General features: G+C 41.6%; 1 protein-coding gene across 1 annotated transcript in view; it reads right to left on the reverse strand.

Annotated features, from left to right (window-relative positions):
* scin (scinderin) overlaps positions 1–18491 on the reverse strand; it is a 40796-nt gene extending 22305 nt beyond the window's left edge. Inside the window, exons 1-5 of the mRNA XM_031754101.1 lie at positions 18202–18491; positions 7285–7439; positions 5553–5714; positions 4281–4430; positions 951–1043 (exon numbers count right to left, since the gene is read on the reverse strand). Of these exons, the coding sequence (XP_031609961.1) occupies positions 951–1043; positions 4281–4430; positions 5553–5714; positions 7285–7439; positions 18202–18394 (753 nt within the window). The 5' untranslated portion in view covers positions 18395–18491. The remainder of the gene's footprint in view (positions 1–950; positions 1044–4280; positions 4431–5552; positions 5715–7284; positions 7440–18201) is intronic.
* Positions 18492–19516: the final 1025 nt, after the last annotated feature.

Raw genomic sequence — 19516 nt, forward strand, 5'->3', positions numbered from 1 at the left:
AGCAACAGCTAGCAGGATTCAAAGCTATAGAATTATAACTTTATAGTTATAAAGAAGCTAAAGGTCCAGCTGCTGTAGTTCACAGGGAGAGAAAAGAAAGAGAACTAACTTCACTCAGAGATGGAGAAAGATAAGAAAGACAGGAGGTGTGCTTGTAGCACCATATTATGTACATGTTATAGTTTAATTTTTAATTTTTAATACATTTAAAGGATTTCAAAGAAATATTTTTTTCATTATGGGGTATTGAGTGCTGAATTTTGTGGTGAAAAACAATTTAATGAGGGTGTAACATGAAAAGAAAAAATGTGGAACAAGAAAAGCACAGCGAATACTTTCTGGATGCTCTGTAAGAGGAGATAAAGGGAAAGGCTGACTAATGTCATAAAGACTCAATCCTTCTGCTAAATAGGCTAGAGCCTGGCCATGTAAAGCTTTATACGAATAAAATTTTGAAGAGGATTCTTAGGTCGAGAAAATAAGACTGGATGAGTGTAGAGATGTGAAGATCAATAATAATAATCAGATATGATTCCTGTGTTCTTAATAGATTATCTGTTGTTGGAGAGGAGGCTGATCAAATGAATGACCTCCCTAGAGAAGTCCTCAGGACCAAACATAAGAACAGTTTTAGAAATGTTTGAAGACATCTGTTTTTTAATAGCAATCAAGTATTCAGGCGATGTTGTTGAGGTTGTTAGACTAGCCAGAAAAGTACAGCTGTGTATCATCAGCAATCAGCAAATGTCTAACACTAAGTAAATGACCCAGTAACATACATAAATAAAAGAACTGGTACAAGGATTGAGCTGCGTGTTTGTCCTGATCAGTTCTTTTCACAGCTAGCAGGATTGAAAGTTATAATAGTGTTTGGAGAAACATTCTAACTATTAGACAACAAAATCACTCTCTGTTGATTTTTTTGGTGTTTGTTGATGTTAATACTGTACCATATATAGTTTAGCCATCTTTCTGTTAGACATGTCTGCCTCTGTATCATCATCATCACCTCCCTCTGACAGCTGTGGCTTGTCTCCAAGAACCTGTCGATGTGATAACAAAAAAAGCAAAAAAAGAAGAAATGAAACAATTAATGCTTCCAGTAAATCCAAAAATAAACAATTCAACCAAAGCATAAATATAACAAACTATAAACAATCATAAAAGAAATAACAACAACAACACACAAAAAATGAATAAAACACAAATATCTGTCAGCATTAGGTATTTCAAATGTAAAGTCTACAGTTCAAACTTATATTCCTTGTTTGATTTCAAGTCCACTGCTAATGTACAGACACAAAAAAAGGACAAAACAAACAGACTGTGTCTTTCTCTAACAAAATAGGGGGCTAACTGTACTTCACACAAAAATAAAGAAATTAGAAGTGCAAATGTTTATTAGCTTTCGAAAAGGGTGGGACCAGACAGTTATCCATAATTACGTCAGGGCGACAGGCCTGTAGTCATTTAGTCCTGTGATGATGAACTTCTTTGGTGGAGCGTTTGAAGCAGGAGGGAGCACAGTTCCAGAGATCTGTTAATAATCCAGGTGAAGACCGGGGGCCAGTTGGTCGCACAGACTTTCAGGCACAAGGGGGACATGCCATCAGGTCCTGGAGCCTTTCTGGTCTTTTGTCTGCAAGTTTAGACTCACGTCCTCCTCACAGATCTTTAGTGCAGGTAGGGAGTCAGAGGGCAGGGGGGTGAGACTGCAGGTAGTCTTTTTGTGTAGGTGTGAGGTGAGGGTGAGCAGATGGGATTTTTTGAGTGGTTGTCTTTAAAATCTGCAGTAGAAGGTGTTAAGGTGATCAGCAACCAGGGCCAGGGGAGGGTGATGTGCTGCAGGCCTCCCCAAACGGATTCTGGATCATTGGCTGAGAAGCTGTTTGTTTTCTTTAGCTTCTTATAGTAGTTCCTCTTTGCTACCCTGATCTCCTTGCTCAGCTTGTTGGGAAACAGCCCAGTGAGGTCCATGCACATGCGCTCAAATGGGACCTTCATTAATAGTAGTGGGTGTGAGGCACTGAATTGCTGAAGCTGGCGGACTTCAGTTTGCCATGGTCATTATGGAGCCAGATCTAAATAGTAAATATATTAGCATACAGCTGCTAGTTAGCCAATCAGTGGCGAGTCAACCCATTCCTCATTATCCTCATTATCCTCACATGTGCTAGTTTAAACCCTTGCACACTTTGTTTGCAGCGCGTTCCTGCTGTTTATTACTGTGAAGCAGCCTCTACCATGCAGGGATGAAGGGGCCATCACTAACTTCTCATGTTGTTTGCATTGTTGTATTACACTATTAATTAATTCTGTTAATGCAGTTACATAAGACTCCTATGTGCTTCTTGAACAGAAACCACACCATCACTCCACCTCATGGAATACACTTCTTTCCTGCACTCTATTTCCACGCACTTACATTATGGATGTGAAACCCTGTGTCCTGTTCAATAAATGAGTAAATGACAGCTACATCATTGGAAGTGGATTCAGTTCAATAAATAATAATAATAAACTTTATTTATAAAGCACACTAAAAAACCAAGGGTATACCAAGGTGCTTGACAAAAAATAAAATAGGAAAAAGGAGATGGGAGGGAAAAGAGAAAGGACCTGGAACGTATCAATTATAGAGTCAGAACCTTATCATCTTGTCATTCATTGTTACGGAGGTCAAGTTCATCTTTCTTAAATTGATATCTCCATAACACGGCCTCTTCCTCCCCAGAGTCAGTACTGAACGACATCACATCACATCACATCACATCACCAGTGAGTGTAGCGCAGAGGGTATTGGCCGCCACCAGGGCCTCCCCAGAAAACAAACAGGAGCAGTCACAGGGACCTCTTCTCCGCAGGCCACCAGCATGCCTCTGCTGTAGCCTGAAAGACCTCCAGTAAGGCCTGGGGGTCGTCTTTCCACTATCTGGTGGAGCATCGCCACCAGGGACGGGGGGAGTGGTAGTGTATATATACACACACTACCAGGTAGTGGTAGTGGTATATGCTACCAGTCCAAAGTTTGGACACAACTTCTCATTTAATGGTTTTTCTTTACATTCATGACTATTTACATTGTAGATTCTCCTCAAAACTATGAATGAACACATATGGAATTATGTAGTAAATAAAAAAAGTGTGAAATAATTCAAAGCATGTTTTATATTTTAGATTCTTCAAAGTAGCCCCCCTTTGCTTTGATTACTGCTTTGCACACTCTCGGCATTCTCTCAATGAGCTTCATGAGGTCGTCACCTGAAATGGTTTTCAACAGTCTTGAAGGAGTTCCCACAGAGGCTGTAGCACTTGTTGGTCCTTTTGCCTTCACTCTGTGGTCCATCTCATCCCAAACCATGTGATCACTCTCCTTCTTGGTCAAATAGCCCTTACACAGCCTGGAGGTTGTGTTTGGGGTCGTTGTCCTGTTGAAAAATCTGTTGGGATGGCATGTGGCTGCAGGATGCTGTGGTAGCCATGCTGGTTCAGTGTGCATTCAGTTTTGAATAAATCCCCAACAGTGTCACCACCAAAGCCCCCCACACCATCACACCTTCTTCTCATGCTTCACGATGGAAACCAGGCATGCAGAGACCATCAGTTCACAACTTCTGCGTTGCACAAAGACGCACTAGAACTCTGTGTGGCATCTATCTGGGCTCTAATCTGAGCTGCTGTTAACTTGTGATTTCTGAGGCTGGTGACTCAGATGAATGTATCCTCAGCAGCAGAGGGGACTCTTGGTCTTGCTTTCCTGGGGCGTCCTCATGTGAGACAGTTCCATCGTATTGTTTGATGGTTTTTGCGACTGCACTCGGGGACATACTCAAGGTTTTAGCAGTTTTCCAGACTGACTGACCTTCAGTTTTTAAAGCAATGATGGACTGTTGTTTCTCTTTACTGAGCTGATTGGTTCTTGCCATAATATGAATTCTAACAGTTGTCAAGCACGGCTGTCAGCTGTGTACCAACCTGACTGCTGCACAACATGACTGATGGTCCCAACCCCATTAAAAAGGCAAGAAACTCCACAAACCAACCCTGACAGGCACACCTGTGAGGTGAACCCCTTTCAGGTGACTACATCATGAAGGCCAAGAGTTTGCAGCGCTGTCAACAAAGTAGTCTTCAGTATGTATCTACAATGTCCAAAGCAGTAAAAATAAAGAAAAACCATTGAATGAGAAGGTGTGTCCAAACTTTTGACTGGTAGTGTATATGTTTAGAACAGGAAACCCAAATGTAAAATAACATAATACCCATAAAATAGGACTTACATCTGTTAACTTTGATGGTTCACTTCCTTCTTCTACGACTATCACTTCTGCACGAGCATTCCTCTCGTTGTCTCGGATACCCCTGGCCACTTGTGTTGCCTTCAGTCGCTCATACTTGTTACACTTGGATCCACACCACTGGTAGATCTTCTGCTGACACAAAAACAGTTAGACAAGGCAATATAAACTTGGCTTTGGGCCCTATTTAATTTAGACTCTCCCTGCAGATATACATAGTGTCCACATATACTACACTGCCAAAAATATTTGCTTGTCTGCCTTCACACGCATATGAACTTGAGTAACATCCCATTCTCTATCTTTAAAGTTTAATATAGGCTTTCCACAGGTTTTAAGAGTGTTTTTATAGGAATTTTGACCATTCTTCCCTGCTCTAGAGTCCAGTGGCAGCATGCTTGGTAGCATGCTTTACATCACTGCATCCAAGGCTTTGCATTGGACTTTGTGATGTAAGGCTTGAATGTTGCTGACCCAGCTCTATGATTTTAGGTGGCCTTCCACTTTGTGGGTGAGTACACCACTAGTAGCTAACTTGGGAATATCTAGTAGTGAAGAAATTTCATGATGGGACTTGTTTCATAGGTGGCATCCTGTACCATAATAGAATGTCCTGAGCTCCTGAAATTGACCCCCCCTTTTTTTTTTTTTTTTTTTTTTTTTTTTACAAAAACACATTTTTTTATACTTAAAAGTAGAGAGGGTGCCTTTGTCCCAAATCCAGATTTGGGTGCCTGTTCTACAGAAGTAGGGCCTGGAAGCTGAAGGCTCTGGCTCCCATTCTGTTTTTAGATACACTAGGAATTACAAGTAAACCAGCAGTGTTAGAACAAAGTGCTCTGATGGGGTGATAGTACTTTTAGGTAGAATGAGTGACAATGAAATACTTTTGCTGTATAGTAAATGTTAAATGGCCTGTATTTGTATAGCACTTTACTTAGTCCCTAAGGACCCCAAAGTGCTTTACACATCCAGTCATCCACACACACATTCACACACTGGTGATGGCAAGCTACATTGTAGTGACAGCCACCCTGGGGCGCACTGACAGAGGCGAGGGTGCCGGACACTGGCGCCACCGGGCCCTCTGACCACCACCAGTAGGCAATGGGTGAAGTGTCTTGCCCAGGGACACAACAACCGAGACTGTCGAAGCCGGGGCTCAAACCGGCAACCTTCCGATTACAAGGCGAACTCCAACTCTTGAGCCACGATCACTCAAGAGTTGCGATCGTGGCAACAGTTTGACCTTACATCTCCGAGGTCAATGATGAAGCAGTCTCCACTGTTGAAGCTGGACCAACTGAAGGGGACTTGGGTGGCTCTGACAACACGCCGACCCTTGACATGTAGAAGTCTCTGTGCTGCAAGGTCATTGGTGACCACATGGTTGAAACCTGAGGCCACACCTCCTGTCTGTGGAAAGAGAACATATTATGCTGTCAGCCTTCTTCCTATTCTGTCCACATTACACTGTCACTTCTCTTTTTTACTCGCTCTTGGTCTTTCTTTCCAGTCACTGTTCCCAAATATAATGCAGCAGGGTTTGCAGAGTACAATGGTATGGTACATAGTCAATGTAAAAAAATATCTGGCTTTGCTGGAAGAGAAAAATCAAGTGGTCTGTAAAGTCATATTTTTGAGCCGACAGTAACAATAAACTTTTGCAAAAGACAACTACTGACAATTTCTAAATGGTATGCATGGTATAAGTTGTATACTACTTTTGTCATCTAAGGCAAGACGTACGTGGGGGTTGAAGTGTCCTTTGTTCTTTAAATGCACTCAAAGCACAAATGACATTCTTTTGAGGATGCCACATCTTGGACTTAGAAAACAGATGGTTTAAAATGTCTGTGAAGGTTCTCAGTCATCCAGGTCATCGTAGTCAAAGGAGTTTGCAAAGAAAAGTGTCTGGACTTCTTTGAGTTGCTTGAAGACGTTTCACCTCTCATCCGAGAAGCTTCTTCAGTTCTAAGGTCAAATGGCCGAGAGTCCCAGATTTAAACCCAGTGGGAGTATCCCCCCAAAGAGGGACAAAAGGAACCCCTGATGATCCTCTAATCACCTGAACCAAGGTGTGAAAGCGGGTGTGGGTCCCAATCAGCCAGGGTTTTGGGTGAGCTCATTGTGAAACCTGGCCCCACCTTGTCATGCGAATTCCTGAGGTCAGATGGCCCAGGATGTGAGCGGGCGTTAAGGCGTCTGGGGAGGGAACTCAAAACTGGCAGACAGTTGGTGTCGTAAACCACCGCCTCTGTTCAAAGATGGTCGCTCACAGTGGACATAGATGGCCTCTTTCACTCCTCTTTCAAACCATCTGTCCTCTCTGTCCAAAATGTGAACATTGGCATCCTCGAAAGAGTGACCTTTATCCTTAAGATGCAGATGAACTGCTGAGTCTTGTCCTGTGGAGGTGGCTCTCTATCTCTGTTTTCTCCAAGCACGACATCCCAGTGTACTTCAGACCCAGCAACACACTCAGACAAAAACTGGTTCACCCGAAAGACAAAACTCCTAAACACAGACTTAACAGCGTGGTGTATGCTGTAAAATGCAGCGAGGAATGCCCAGACCTCTACATTGGAGAGACCAAACAGCCACTTCACAAGTGCATGGCACAGCATAGAAGAGCCACCTCCACAGGGCAAGACTCATGTGATGCCTCACATGATCAACAGGTCATGGACAACGACTGTCAGAACCACTAAAGTTATACTATTATATTTTTAATTCTGTTTGAGAATATAGACTATATTTGTTTTTCTACTATGGACACAGCAGAGAAAAGTCTTCCTGCAAGATGATTGTTTAAATAACCATATGTTCCTCCATGAACTGAATGCAATGATGAAGTTGGCACTTGTGGTTCGGGAGCTTTAGACATCTAGAATTGTAATTAAAAGATCAGTATGGAAAAATATTTTATTTAACTTTCATGTTACAGCAGTACATCATGTTCAGCAGAGCTCATGAATGAACATACTTTGTAAGTGAGCCCTCCTTTGAAGTAGCTGGTGAAGGCAGTTGACTCAACCCCCTGTAGTTCTCGGTACTGGACTGGCTTTCCACCCAAGTAATCATCCAGCTGCACAGTAAAGATGGCTGCAGCAGTGCTCTCATCCTGGGTGCACTCTTTTCCTGTCAATAATAAATAAGGACAGTGAGAAAGTAGTTAAGCAATCCAACTGTATGTTGAAGTAAACTGCCAAATGTCATAAGGTGTTTTTCTTGATGGACCAGAGCCTCCATCTGGTCCATCTGGTTCATCAGGCATTGAGTGACTCAAAAAGTTTATTTCTGGAGTGGATGGTGTCAACAGTGATCTCTTGTGCCTGCCCCAGGGCCACGGAAACATTTAGTTTTTGAAAGAGAAAGCACATTGCTGCCAATCACCTTGTCAGCAGAGCAGATGATGTGCTGTATTCTGCCATTGTCTCTGGCAGTGGCAGCAGCTAGATTGTTATGGAGGAGGTGAGCATGGCTTCAGTAATGAAGAAGCAGAAGTGCACCATCACTGACAGGTTGAATTTCTTAAGCAGCTACAAGAAAAATGTCCTTTAATCTGCTGTTTTGATGAGGGAGCTGGTATTAGCCTTCCACTGCAGATCCTGGGAAGATCCCCAGGAACCTACGCCAGGATCCTGTTTGTGGACTTCAGCTCTGCCTTCAACACCATCCTTCCAGACCAGACCATCCTTCCAGACCATCTCCAAGGCAAGCTTTCCCAGATGAATGTGCCTGATCCCATCTGCCGGTGGATCACTGACTTCATGACGGACAGGAAGCAGCATGTGAGGCTGGGAAACAATGTCTCGGACTCCCGGACCATCAGCACCGGCTCCCCTCAGGGCTGTGTTCTTTCTCCTCTGCTCTTCTCCCTGTACACTAACTGCTGCACCTCCACCCACCAGTCTGTCAAGCTAATCAAGTGAACAGATGACATCACCGTTACTGGACTCCTCTCGGACGGGGATGAGTCTGCCTACAGGAGGGAGGTTGAATGTCTGGTGTCCTGGTGCAGCCACAACAACCTGGTGCTGAATGCCCAGAAGACAGTGGAGATTATTGTGGACTTGAGGAAGCACACAGCCCCACTCCCCCCCATCATCCTGACTGACACCCCCATCACCTTTGTGGACTCATTCCGCTTCCTGGATACCACCATCACCCAGGACCTGAAGTGGGAGCCCACCATCACCTCCGTCATAAAGAAAGCCCAGCAGAGGATGTACTTCCTGAGGCAGCTGAAGAAATTCAACCTGCCAACATGGACGATGATGCAATTCTACACTGCAATCATCGAGTCCATCCTCACCTCCTCCATCACCGTGTGGTACGCTGGAGCCACTATCAGGGACAAGCAGAGACTGCAGCGTGTTGTGCGCTCTGCTGAGAAGGTGATTGGCTGCAGACTCCCATCTCTGCAGGACCTGTACACCTCCAGGACACTGGGGCGTGCAGCTCGGATCACAGCTGACCCTACTCGCCCTGGACACAGTCTGTTTGACCTGCTCCCCTCAGGCAAGAGGTTCTGGTCCATTCGCACCAGAACCTCTCACCATAAGAACAGTTTCTTCCCTTCTGCTGTTGGACTCATGAACAATAACCATATGACTGTTCCCACCACTAACACATGACCCTACACTGTGTTCACTGCATCATTCCATGTTTGGCACTGATCACCACCTGCACTCATGTATATATCTACCTGCTTAGCACTTTTAATTCTTATTTTTATGTCTATTTAAGCGTTATATGACAGTATGTTTGCACTAAGTACCGCAGCAATTTCCTAATGTTGTAAACCTGCTCAACATTTGGCAATAAAACCCTTTCTGATTCTGATTCTGATTCTGAAGATGATGGTTCCCAGGAAGTGGAAAGACTTCACAGTGGCCACAGGTGAGTCGAGCAGACTGATGGTGGCCTGGTTTCATTCTGAAATTCACGGTCATCTCCACTGTTCTGTCAGCATAGATCTCTACATTGTTACTGAATCATGGCTACCAGAAGGGCCTGATATGCATCACCATTATGGTGAAATGAAAACAGTTGAAACCTTTCCTACATGGTGATACAACTCTTGACAGTTAACTGAAAAATGCATTGTTGCTTGTTAAAAACTTGTGAACCTAAATGCCTGCCAATGTGGTGCAACCAGGGACATCCTGAAATTTATCCTAAGTGTTCCAGATCTAAATTCTTGAGAACCTGTTAAACTGAATTGGCTTCAAAAGCACAAGAGAAATGAGCTTCCTCTGACATCATCTGTTCCTGTTGGCTCTGTTCACATTCCAGAGACAAGGAAACTGATTCACACTTCTGAACTGTGGCACGAGTGAACCACAATTTCTGCTTCTGTAACACTCAGAGGATTGTGGACAACTGACTTTGTGTTTTACGCACTATAATTTAACTTTTTTGCATTTTGTTGTAAGTGTAATACACAATGTCTTACTGTATATCCTATAGAAAGTGAAAGGATTAAGTCTAAATGAAAGTCAGTTGAGATAAACTGAGCTACTATAACTGTGCTGACTCTTTGGCATTTAAGAATTTAAACAACTAAACGAACCCTAGCTTAGTTAACTTTCATTGTAACTTATAATTAAGTCAAATAAAACTTATACCAAAGTTTGAACTGGACAGTTAGTGAAATGTTTTTCCTCCACCTTTTATTATAATTTTTTAATGTTATTTATTTTACTTTTGGATTCTGGAGGTACAATTGATGTGCTCTAAAACTTGTATTTATATTTCTATATCTTTGGCTTCTGGTAAACACATTGACAGCTCCAAATTCACCTTGGACTGTGGTTTGTAAATTTAGTGGTACTATGCAAATTGCAAAATGCATTCAGAGTGAGCCTACATTTCCTTTGGCCTCTTAAAAGCCCAACCTGCATTTCAGAGATGCATGGATGAGATGATAGACTACCTATGTGATTAATCTTTGAAATCTTTCAAAGATTTTGTGAAAGTATTGAACTGAAATCCACTAAGTGTTAATCATTCAAGAAGAGGATAGCTGTTTGGAGGCTTGTCTCAGCTGCTGGAGTGTAGTTACCAAAGACAGAGAAACCATCTAAACTTTGAGGCCAAAAGGGATCCAGTGGGAACTAACTTCTAAAATTTCCAGACAGAGGACTCAGGAAAACAAGCAGTCCTTGACTCTCAGATAATTCGTCTCTGTTAGCCAGCTCTTGACCTTTAACCACCAAAGATGAATTATTGCCCATGTATAACAGACAAAGTCTGACATATTGAGACAAACCTTGCATTTCAATAAATCTTGAACTGAACTGGAGACACAGCAACTGAAAAGTCACAGTATCACAAGAGTGTGATCTAGGATTTTTGATATTGTTATTTGATATTGATATTGCCAGACCAGCTGCTGGCACAGTTGGTGGTGGAGCTCACGGTGATGCACAGGGAGTCGGTGGTGGTGCATTGTGCACAGCTAAAGAAGCTGCAGCCCCAGACCAAGTGCCAGATGCAATTGCTAGAGCAGTTTCAGAGGAGACTCTGCTGGCTTCGGTAATTGGAGGATTGGAACATAGAAGATTTTCCACTAACAGTCTTGTGACGACACTCTAAGATCAGCTTTTGTGATTGATGGTCACATGATGCACCCTGACTTATCACTGACATTTCCATTTGTGATAGTTAGGAACAGAATATATCTAGTGAGCTGTGACAACTGAACACAGGTCGAACACACTCAGTTGTTACTGAAATTATTTTCCAGACGGCTCATTACACCCCAATGTTGGCTTCTCCACCGTTTGACTCAGTAAAAGAGGCTCTCTGTGGGGAACCCGTGCTCCACACGCCTAATTTTTCTTTCCTTTTATTCTGCAGATGGACGGATGAACAGATCACTGGGGGCCGTTTTGTCCCAGCAGGTAAGGGGGGGTCGACTGCTCTGTTGTGTACATTAGCCGGAAACCGTCTGAGAGAGGTTTGCGCCTGTCTGTTCAGACCATGCATAATGGCTCCATTGAAAGATGCCAATGCCTAGATCACCCAGAGGCATCTTGCCCTCCAGCCATTTAAGTTCAAGGTGGTCCATAGGCCAGGGGGACACGGTGGTGTTTTGCCTGATTTCCTCTCCTGCTCACAGAGAGGGGAGATGGACAATCCCCCAAACTATGTAATGAACAACATAACACTGCATGCAATCTGCCCCTGGTGGGTTAGGGAGACTTCATGTTGACATTATGGTAAAGTTTTGAATAATGCTGACATTCTCTCCAGACTGGTGCTGATATGATTTTTTCTGGCTTCTCCCTAATCATTTTTGCCCGGATAGAAAAGAAACATCCCAGACAAAGCTGAGACAGCATAGCTGAGTCAATGTAAGAAGGAAATGTCAACAAAGAGTGAACTGTCAGAATAAGACAAGCATGACAAGTTGCTGGTTAAAGCTGCACACTCCCAATACAAACTTTGTCAAAGAGAAAAGCTACTGGAGTTTTTTTGGGTCTAAGTCACTGTTAGCCCAGTGCTAGAAAATAAGATGGAACCATTAGAGGAAGAACTGCTTGTAGAGTGTAAACAGTCAGAAGTCTTACCACAATAGTGGTAAGACTTGCTTCTAGAAAAACTTATGTTAAGCTAGGCTAACAAAGTCAGTAAAATACAAACATCCACCCAGCAGCAGCTTGAATACTCACTGTTGGCACACTGTATCTAATCTATTTAATGTACAATTAGAATTCTTAAGCATTGTGATTATTGTGCAAGAACAATTTATTGAAAAATAGCAGTCTGTTCTGCTTTTTGGTTTGGCCTTTACATAACAGACAAAAAGGGGTGACTGTAGCTAAAGAGGTAGAGCAGGACATCTACTGATTGGAAGGCTGGTGGTTCGATCCCTGGCTGCCCCAGTCTTGTCATGCTAAGTATCCTTGGGCAATATATTAACCCAAGTTGCTCTCTGACGCATCCATTGGAGTGTGAAAGTTAGATGCAAAGCACTTAAGTAGAAAAAGCACAGCAAAGCAATGAATGTGGGAAGTTATATAAAGTGATTTGAGTGCTCAGGGTTGAATAGAAAATTGCTATATGTCATTTACAGTTTACCTTGTTTGTTTTCTTTAAGTCACAAAAAAGAAGCCATCTAGATGCCATCTAGATATAATGACTTACTTTTGTTTAAATGTGACTTTTTAGGAAACAGTGAAAATTGGGTGAAGTGAACCCCTAAGTACAATTAAAGTGTTTCACTTGATTTTTATGTTTTATTCAATCAGAAAATCAAAGCACACAAATATCCCTCACCTTTATAAACATCACAAGTATTACAAATATATATATACTCAAGCAGTCAATTTTTAATAGTTACGTGTTTACATGTTGCCAAACATACAAGTAGTTCATCTAAATATCAGCATAGAAAAAGGAAAATGTGTCCATACTATATAGTTTTATAGGTATATATCCATTGTTCTTAATGGACAAGCACCAGAAAGAATGTTGAGAGTAGAGTAGAGTCACTCAGTACACATTTGGTGTTTACTTTCAGCCACACTGAAAACAAACATTTTGAACTGTTGTTAAAATGGTTCCAATCAAAAACTGTAGTGTGATGTGGGTTAGCTAGCTCAACATACGCTTTTGTGCGATGCCTACTTTTTGCAAAATTGTTGCAAGTGAAGTGTACAAAAGACACAAAAGGAGGCATGAAGAGATACCGCACAATAACTTAAACTAGAGTGCTAAGTGTTGAAGTGTGACAGGATGTGAACTCATGTACTGTTTGTTACACCCATTACAGATTTCTTATATCTATGACATGCTGCTACTGATAACTTATGTGGTGCAGAATGACAAGCCAAAACCAAGAGTGTTTTAGGCTTTTTTTCTTCTCTGCTGCACACAGCTGCAAATAAATGAAAGCAGTAAGAGCAACGCCACACCTCAATGTTAAAAAGATAATCAGCTGTTGTTAGTAAATGATTAATTTGGATATGATCATTGTGTGATTATCAGGGGGATCAGGTAAAGCCAGGTGTAAATAATCATGGTAATAATGGAGCATGTCAGCTTGAGAAAGGCTGAGGCTTATTCAGGTTTTAGAAACTGAGTATCTACGTCCTGTAACTCGAGCCCTTGCAAATATGGAGGCTTCTACTTCGCTGAATATGGCGCTTTTTAACGCTCGATCTCTGTCTAATAAATCATTATTGTTGAATGATTTTATATTATCTTAAAAACTAAAAAATAGCCCAGATGGTTATACCTTTATTACCCAGCCTCGGGTATCTGGTCGGGGGTGGTGGTCTCGCTGTGGCTTTCTAGGACCGCTTCTCCTGCCGCTCTGTGAAAATTGGACGTTTTCTTTCGTTTGAGCCGCAGCTGCTTCAAATTGGAAATAAGGATCCGTTTTACTGTGCTGTGTTGTATCGTCCACCTGGCTCAAATAGGTTATTTTTGTCAGAGTTCAGTGACTTCTTATCCTCTACCACGAAGCTGTTTAGGTTGCTCATAGTTGGGGACTTTAATATACACATTGATGATGACTCCGACCCTTTTGCCAGAGACTTTATCAATATTATGGACTCTTTTCATTTTGCTCAGCATGTGTCTGGTCCTACGTATAGCAAAGGTCACACACTGGACCTTGTTTTTACTTTGAGTTTAACTATTGATTTTATTTGCTCCGAGGGCATTTTTATTTCTGATCACCATGTTATTGTTTTGTAACATGTCTTTTAATGAGCTTTCGTCCCCTGTTCAACGGATGGTTAGCTCTCATATCTTTTCGCATCATTTGCGGATGCTTTTAACCTACAGCTATCTCCTTATAATGGTGTTGAGTTCTCAACCAGTCTTTTTAATAATTATTGCCTCTCTATTTTAGATAAAATTTGTCCGGTTAAAACGAGGAGAGTTTCTGCCTGCAAATCTCTTCCTTGGCTAAATGACAGTATTCGTTGTCTAAAACGTGATTGTCGTAAAGCGGAGCGCAGGTGGAGGAAAACTCATCTAAATGTTCACCTCCTCTACCTAAAGGACCTTTTAATAATGCGATCAGAGATGCGAGGGCTGCCTATTTCTCACACTTGGTTACAAAGAGCAGAGGTAATCCTAAGGTGCTATTTAACACCATTAGTGACATTGTTACTCCTGCTCTACCCGCGGCCCCTATTTCATCTAATGAGGACTGTGACAATTTCCTTTTTTGCTTGCAAAGATTAATAACATAAGAATGAATTTTTCACATTTAGCACCTGTTATGTCGATCTCCACCCCATCTCGGCCCATCATTTTAGATACTTTCTCTCCTGTTTCACTACCTGAGCTGGTAAAACTAGTGAATTCAGTGAAAGCATCCTCTTGTCCTCTTGACATTGTACCTGCATCATTATTCAAAAATGTCTTCCAGGCTATTGGTCCATCTGTACTCACTCTAATCAACTCTTCACTGGCGGCTGGTATAGTTCCGGTTTATTTTAAAAATGCTGCTATTCTCCCACTTTAAAAAAACCTCAGCTACACCCCTCTCTTTGGAGCAACTACAGACCAATCTCCAAATTACCATTAATTGCTAAGCTTCTAGAAAAGGTTGTGGCTAAGCAACTTATAGCGGCTCTGGAAAAACAGTGTAAATGACCACGGCAGACCCGGTGACATTAACATGCTTTGCATCCTTTATTGACATACAGAGCTGCAGCTCTCCCGCTGCCAGCTCAACATAACCGACAACAACACAATCACAGGATCCAGTGCTATGCTTAAGTCGGCGGGGCATGATTGTGGATGCCATGCAGGTGCGTCCGCCTTCCCTGCACGGCACCGCAGGCCCCGCCCCGCCACACATAGCATTTGCGATAAGTTTCAGTCCAGCTTTCAGGGTCTCAAATGACATTTTGATGAGTAATGATGCAGGAAAATGCTCTGTCCTACTTATGTTGGACCTCACATCGGCTTTTGACACTGTTAAACACCACATCCACCTTGAAAGGCTTAAACACTGGGTTGGTGTATCTGGAACTGCCTTAGAGTGGTTCTCCTCATATCTACATCACTGATCCTTTTCTGTGGTGGTCTCCGATTTTAGGTCATCCTCTACCTCCCTTACTTATGGTGTCCCTCAGGGTTCAGTTTTGGGGCCTTTATTGTTTTTAATATACCTTCTCCCCCTCCAGCATAAAATGGGCCCTTTTGAGGACATTTCTTATCACTGTTATGCTGATGATATTCAGTTGTACATCTCTTTTAAGTCCCATGATTTATCTAAGCTTCAGCTTCTGAATGATTGCTTAGATTTGATCAAACGTTGGATGGCTGCAAATTTCCTCCAACTCAATGAGGGGAAAACTGAAGTCCTCGTATGCACTCCGGACAGATTTTTATCCCAGATAGTAAAAGCCCTTGGTCCTCTCTCAGTGTATGTTAAATCCTCTATCAGGAATTTAGGTGTCACTTTTGACTTGACTCTCACATTGGATGGTCATGTGAAATCTCTGGTTGGGTCTTGTTTTTATCATTTAAGAAATGTGGCTAAGTTAAGCCCTACTTTATCTCGCTCCGAACTGGAGATTGCTATACATGAATTTATTTCCTTACACTTGGACTATTGTAACTCACTGTTTATGTGTCTAAGCAAAGGTTCTCTGGATCGTCTGCAGGTTGTGCAAAACGCTGCAGCTAGGCTTTTGACAAAATCCTCTAAGTATTCACATGTGTCACCATTGCTATCTCAGCTACACTGGCTTCCTGTGGAATTTAGAGTCCATTTTAAGATCCTGGTCTTGACATTTAGAGCCTTTCACGGACTGGCACCAGTCTACATCTCTGATCTGCCACAGCCCTATGTCCCCAGCAGGTCCCTGAGGTCATCCGATCAGGGCTTACCTGCTATAAAAAAACAAAGATGAGAACTATGGGTGATAGAGCTTTTGCCACTGTGGCCCCTAGGTTGTGGAACTCTCTCCCCCAAACTTTAAGAACTCAGTAGTTGTTCTTAAAAAACAACTCAAAACTCACCTTTTTAAAACCGCTTTTTATTAACTTTTGCCTGTGTTATATAATTTCTGTTTTACCTTTTATTATTTGTTATCTTATGTGCAGCACTTTGCGACTCTGTCTAGAAAGGTGCTATATAAATAAAATTTTATTTATTATTTATTTATTATTTATGGCACACAGCATTAAAGTATATCAGTATATCATACACACACTTATTGTTAGCATGATGTGTAGTAATTGTATGGAGCAAGCGAGGACCGATTTTCTGACTAAACTTTCCTGAAGTGTGAAGTTGTGGTGACATGTTGCTGAAGAAAGCAAACTGGCACCTTAGTCATTTATCCACAGCAAATTAACAACAAACTTCACATTTTACTGTTACACTATTTTTTTTAACTATGCAAATGAAGCTTGATGGAGTTGGTCACTTTGCAGCACCTTCTCATTGTTTGTGATTTTACAACATTTCACTCACGAAGCTACTGAGTCACGTAGCCAATAAAGTGTCTTTGAAAAATGAAGCGGTGAAGTAACAACAAAAACTAACAACAAGCTTCTACTTGGTCCACTAGCTCACAGACCAGCATCATAAGTGAGTGCAATCCATGAAGTGGGTTGTGGATTACCAAGTTATGATGACAGATACTTTATATACTATGTAGTATTCCATGTGTATATTTAACACATAGCACTTTTGATGCATTAGTCCTGACAAAGTTTGACAGTGAAGTAAATTGCAGGAGGAGGAGGAGGAGCAAAGCAGGGGTATGCCAAGGGATGGCCTATATGACAAACCTGACAAAGACAGCATTGTAGGCAGGTATTGTGATAGGACACTACAATATTTTTATAAAGTTTAAGCATTTAGACAGAGTGAAGTTTGTGTTATAGTGGAATGTGGATCATTCAGAAAGCTGTGAGGAAAATTATTTTCTCTGTAAATGCTTTTGCTATCTACATAGCTTGCTAATACAGCAACGCAGTTAGCTACTTAGATCACAAACTAGATGTAAGACAAGTTTGAATAAAAATTAAGAAGGGTTCTTTAACCTGTTGCACATGATAAGAAAACATAAAAGTTATTAAATTTAAAGATGTAAATGAAAAGTGACAAAAATTATTGTTTATGTTGTGAATAAAAAAAAAAAATCTAAACAAAATCAGCTTGTAACAGCAAAACCAAAAAAAGGTAAGTGTTAAAACTTATGTCTGACCTGTATATAAAGCAATTAGTGGCTATTCAAGAAATATTGTATGATATTGTATAATTTTGTGATTTCTCAAGGAATTATTGATGCTACGCTCAGTAACTCAAGTGAGGAAATCTTACAAATAGAGCAGAATCAACTTCAAGGTGTTATAAAGATAGTGTCACATCCTGGCGTTGGTAACTTTGTACATTTGTGGACTTTGTGCGCTGCTGACAGTGACACAGTAAACTTTGTTTGCACATGTAACAAAGAGAATAGGAGCTGTCAGCAGCCACTGTGTTCATGTGGAAAACTTGGAGGAGGATTCTTAGTCTGACTGATTGCATGCCAACAATTCGTACCTTTGTGAGCAGTCAGACTGGATAAACCTTAAAGCTTCCTGAAGTGATTAAATTACTTCTAGGTTCTAATATTGAAATGAAAATAAGAGCAGCAAACAAGCAATACTAAGATAAGAGATAGTCCATAACACTTTTGGGAAATGTCTTCTCAGTAATCAGTCTTTATTTCTCTCCTTAGAACTTCTAAGGAAGCTCTTGAGTGGTTCCTTGGAATTTAATTTGAGATTTATCTGTTACCCTGGAGGACCACTCTGAAATAGGACTTCTTCCAATGATAGGTAATTATGTCCAATTATAACTAATGTCCCTTATTCTGAGTGGAACAATAAAATGAAACAATGAATTAGGTCCAGAGCTTTAGTTACTTACCCAGCCAGTAGTGCAGATGGTAAAAAGAGCTCTCTTTCTTTTTGACAGTGTAGAGAATGACATAAGCATCCCCTGTGTAGAAGCTCCCATGTAAGTTGTCGGGCACAGGGACCAACTCCATATTCTCAATCCTCCAAATCTGCAGGCCAGCTTTCTTGCCTGCTTTGGTGAACTCCTCATGCTCGAGCATCATGTTAAGGTGTTGCTGAGAATCTGACTGAAGAGGTGAAGGGTGGATCGTTGAGAGCAGAAACACACTGCGGGCCTGTTCCTGGCTGCTGACTGACTGAGTGTGTAGCAGCAGTGTTTCAGTTTCTGCTTTTCTCCCCTCTTAATACACACAAAGTGGGCGTGTCCTGTCAACATACACCAGCATTCTCAAACATACATGCCTGAGAAAAGTGGCTCAGTTCCAAATCACATACAAACTCATCTGGTTTTCTGTAACCACAGAAAAACTGTTACACTTGTTAGTAGTAAAACTAAAATTGTGACCGAAAACTGGAAGTGTCTCCTTGCAGATTATTGTTTTTTTAAACAGCAGTCTTCTGGAGAAAAAGTTTGTGGAATGAAATGTGGAGAATGTGGGGAAAAATTAATAGGGGTAGTATCTTTAAAAAATAAGAGAAATACACACACATCCTAAACACAGTGCACCACAGAGCAGGTGCATTTCAAGCACACATGCTCTTCATCAGACTTTGGTTAATATCATTACAGCAATGATTACCCCATCTTCCTAAACAACCAAAAGCCATATGTTGCCATGTCATTTTTTGATTGGTCGACATGGTACACTTTTCCACCAATAAGAAAGGCGTGGTTTTTCTTGTTTTTTTGTTTTTGTTTTTTATCGAGCGCTGTCCTTAGAAAATGCAGTTTTTACCATTTCCTCCTACAGTAAACATGATGATAGCATTCAGGAACAAAGTTGCATTTCTTTGAAATTATCATAACTCTAGATCAACGTGGCTTATCAACACATTTTAAAAACTGGTCAGTTGTTTGAAGTCCTCACTTTTAACACAAGTTGAAATGGAGACTTCGTGTGGTTGATTCTTGTTGCTATGTCATGTTAAACTGGTCATGTGATTTGGAAGCCCTGGTGCATCCGTCGACCCGAGAGGGTTAAAGCAGGGTCATGCAGTGGGACCAGTGATTAACCATCAGCTGGCCCTCACAGACCTGTCCTCCATTGGTTGGGGCCATGAGGGCTGGAGGGTCAACGGCTGTTGACGTGGCCACTGTGCAACTCAGCACATAAATATGTTGGAGCTGAGGGCTGTCCACCTTGTGCTCCAGCAGTATCTGCCAA

This window comes from Oreochromis aureus, linkage group 22 (assembly GCF_013358895.1).
Source record: "Oreochromis aureus strain Israel breed Guangdong linkage group 22, ZZ_aureus, whole genome shotgun sequence".
Lineage (NCBI taxonomy): Eukaryota > Metazoa > Chordata > Actinopteri > Cichliformes > Cichlidae > Oreochromis > Oreochromis aureus.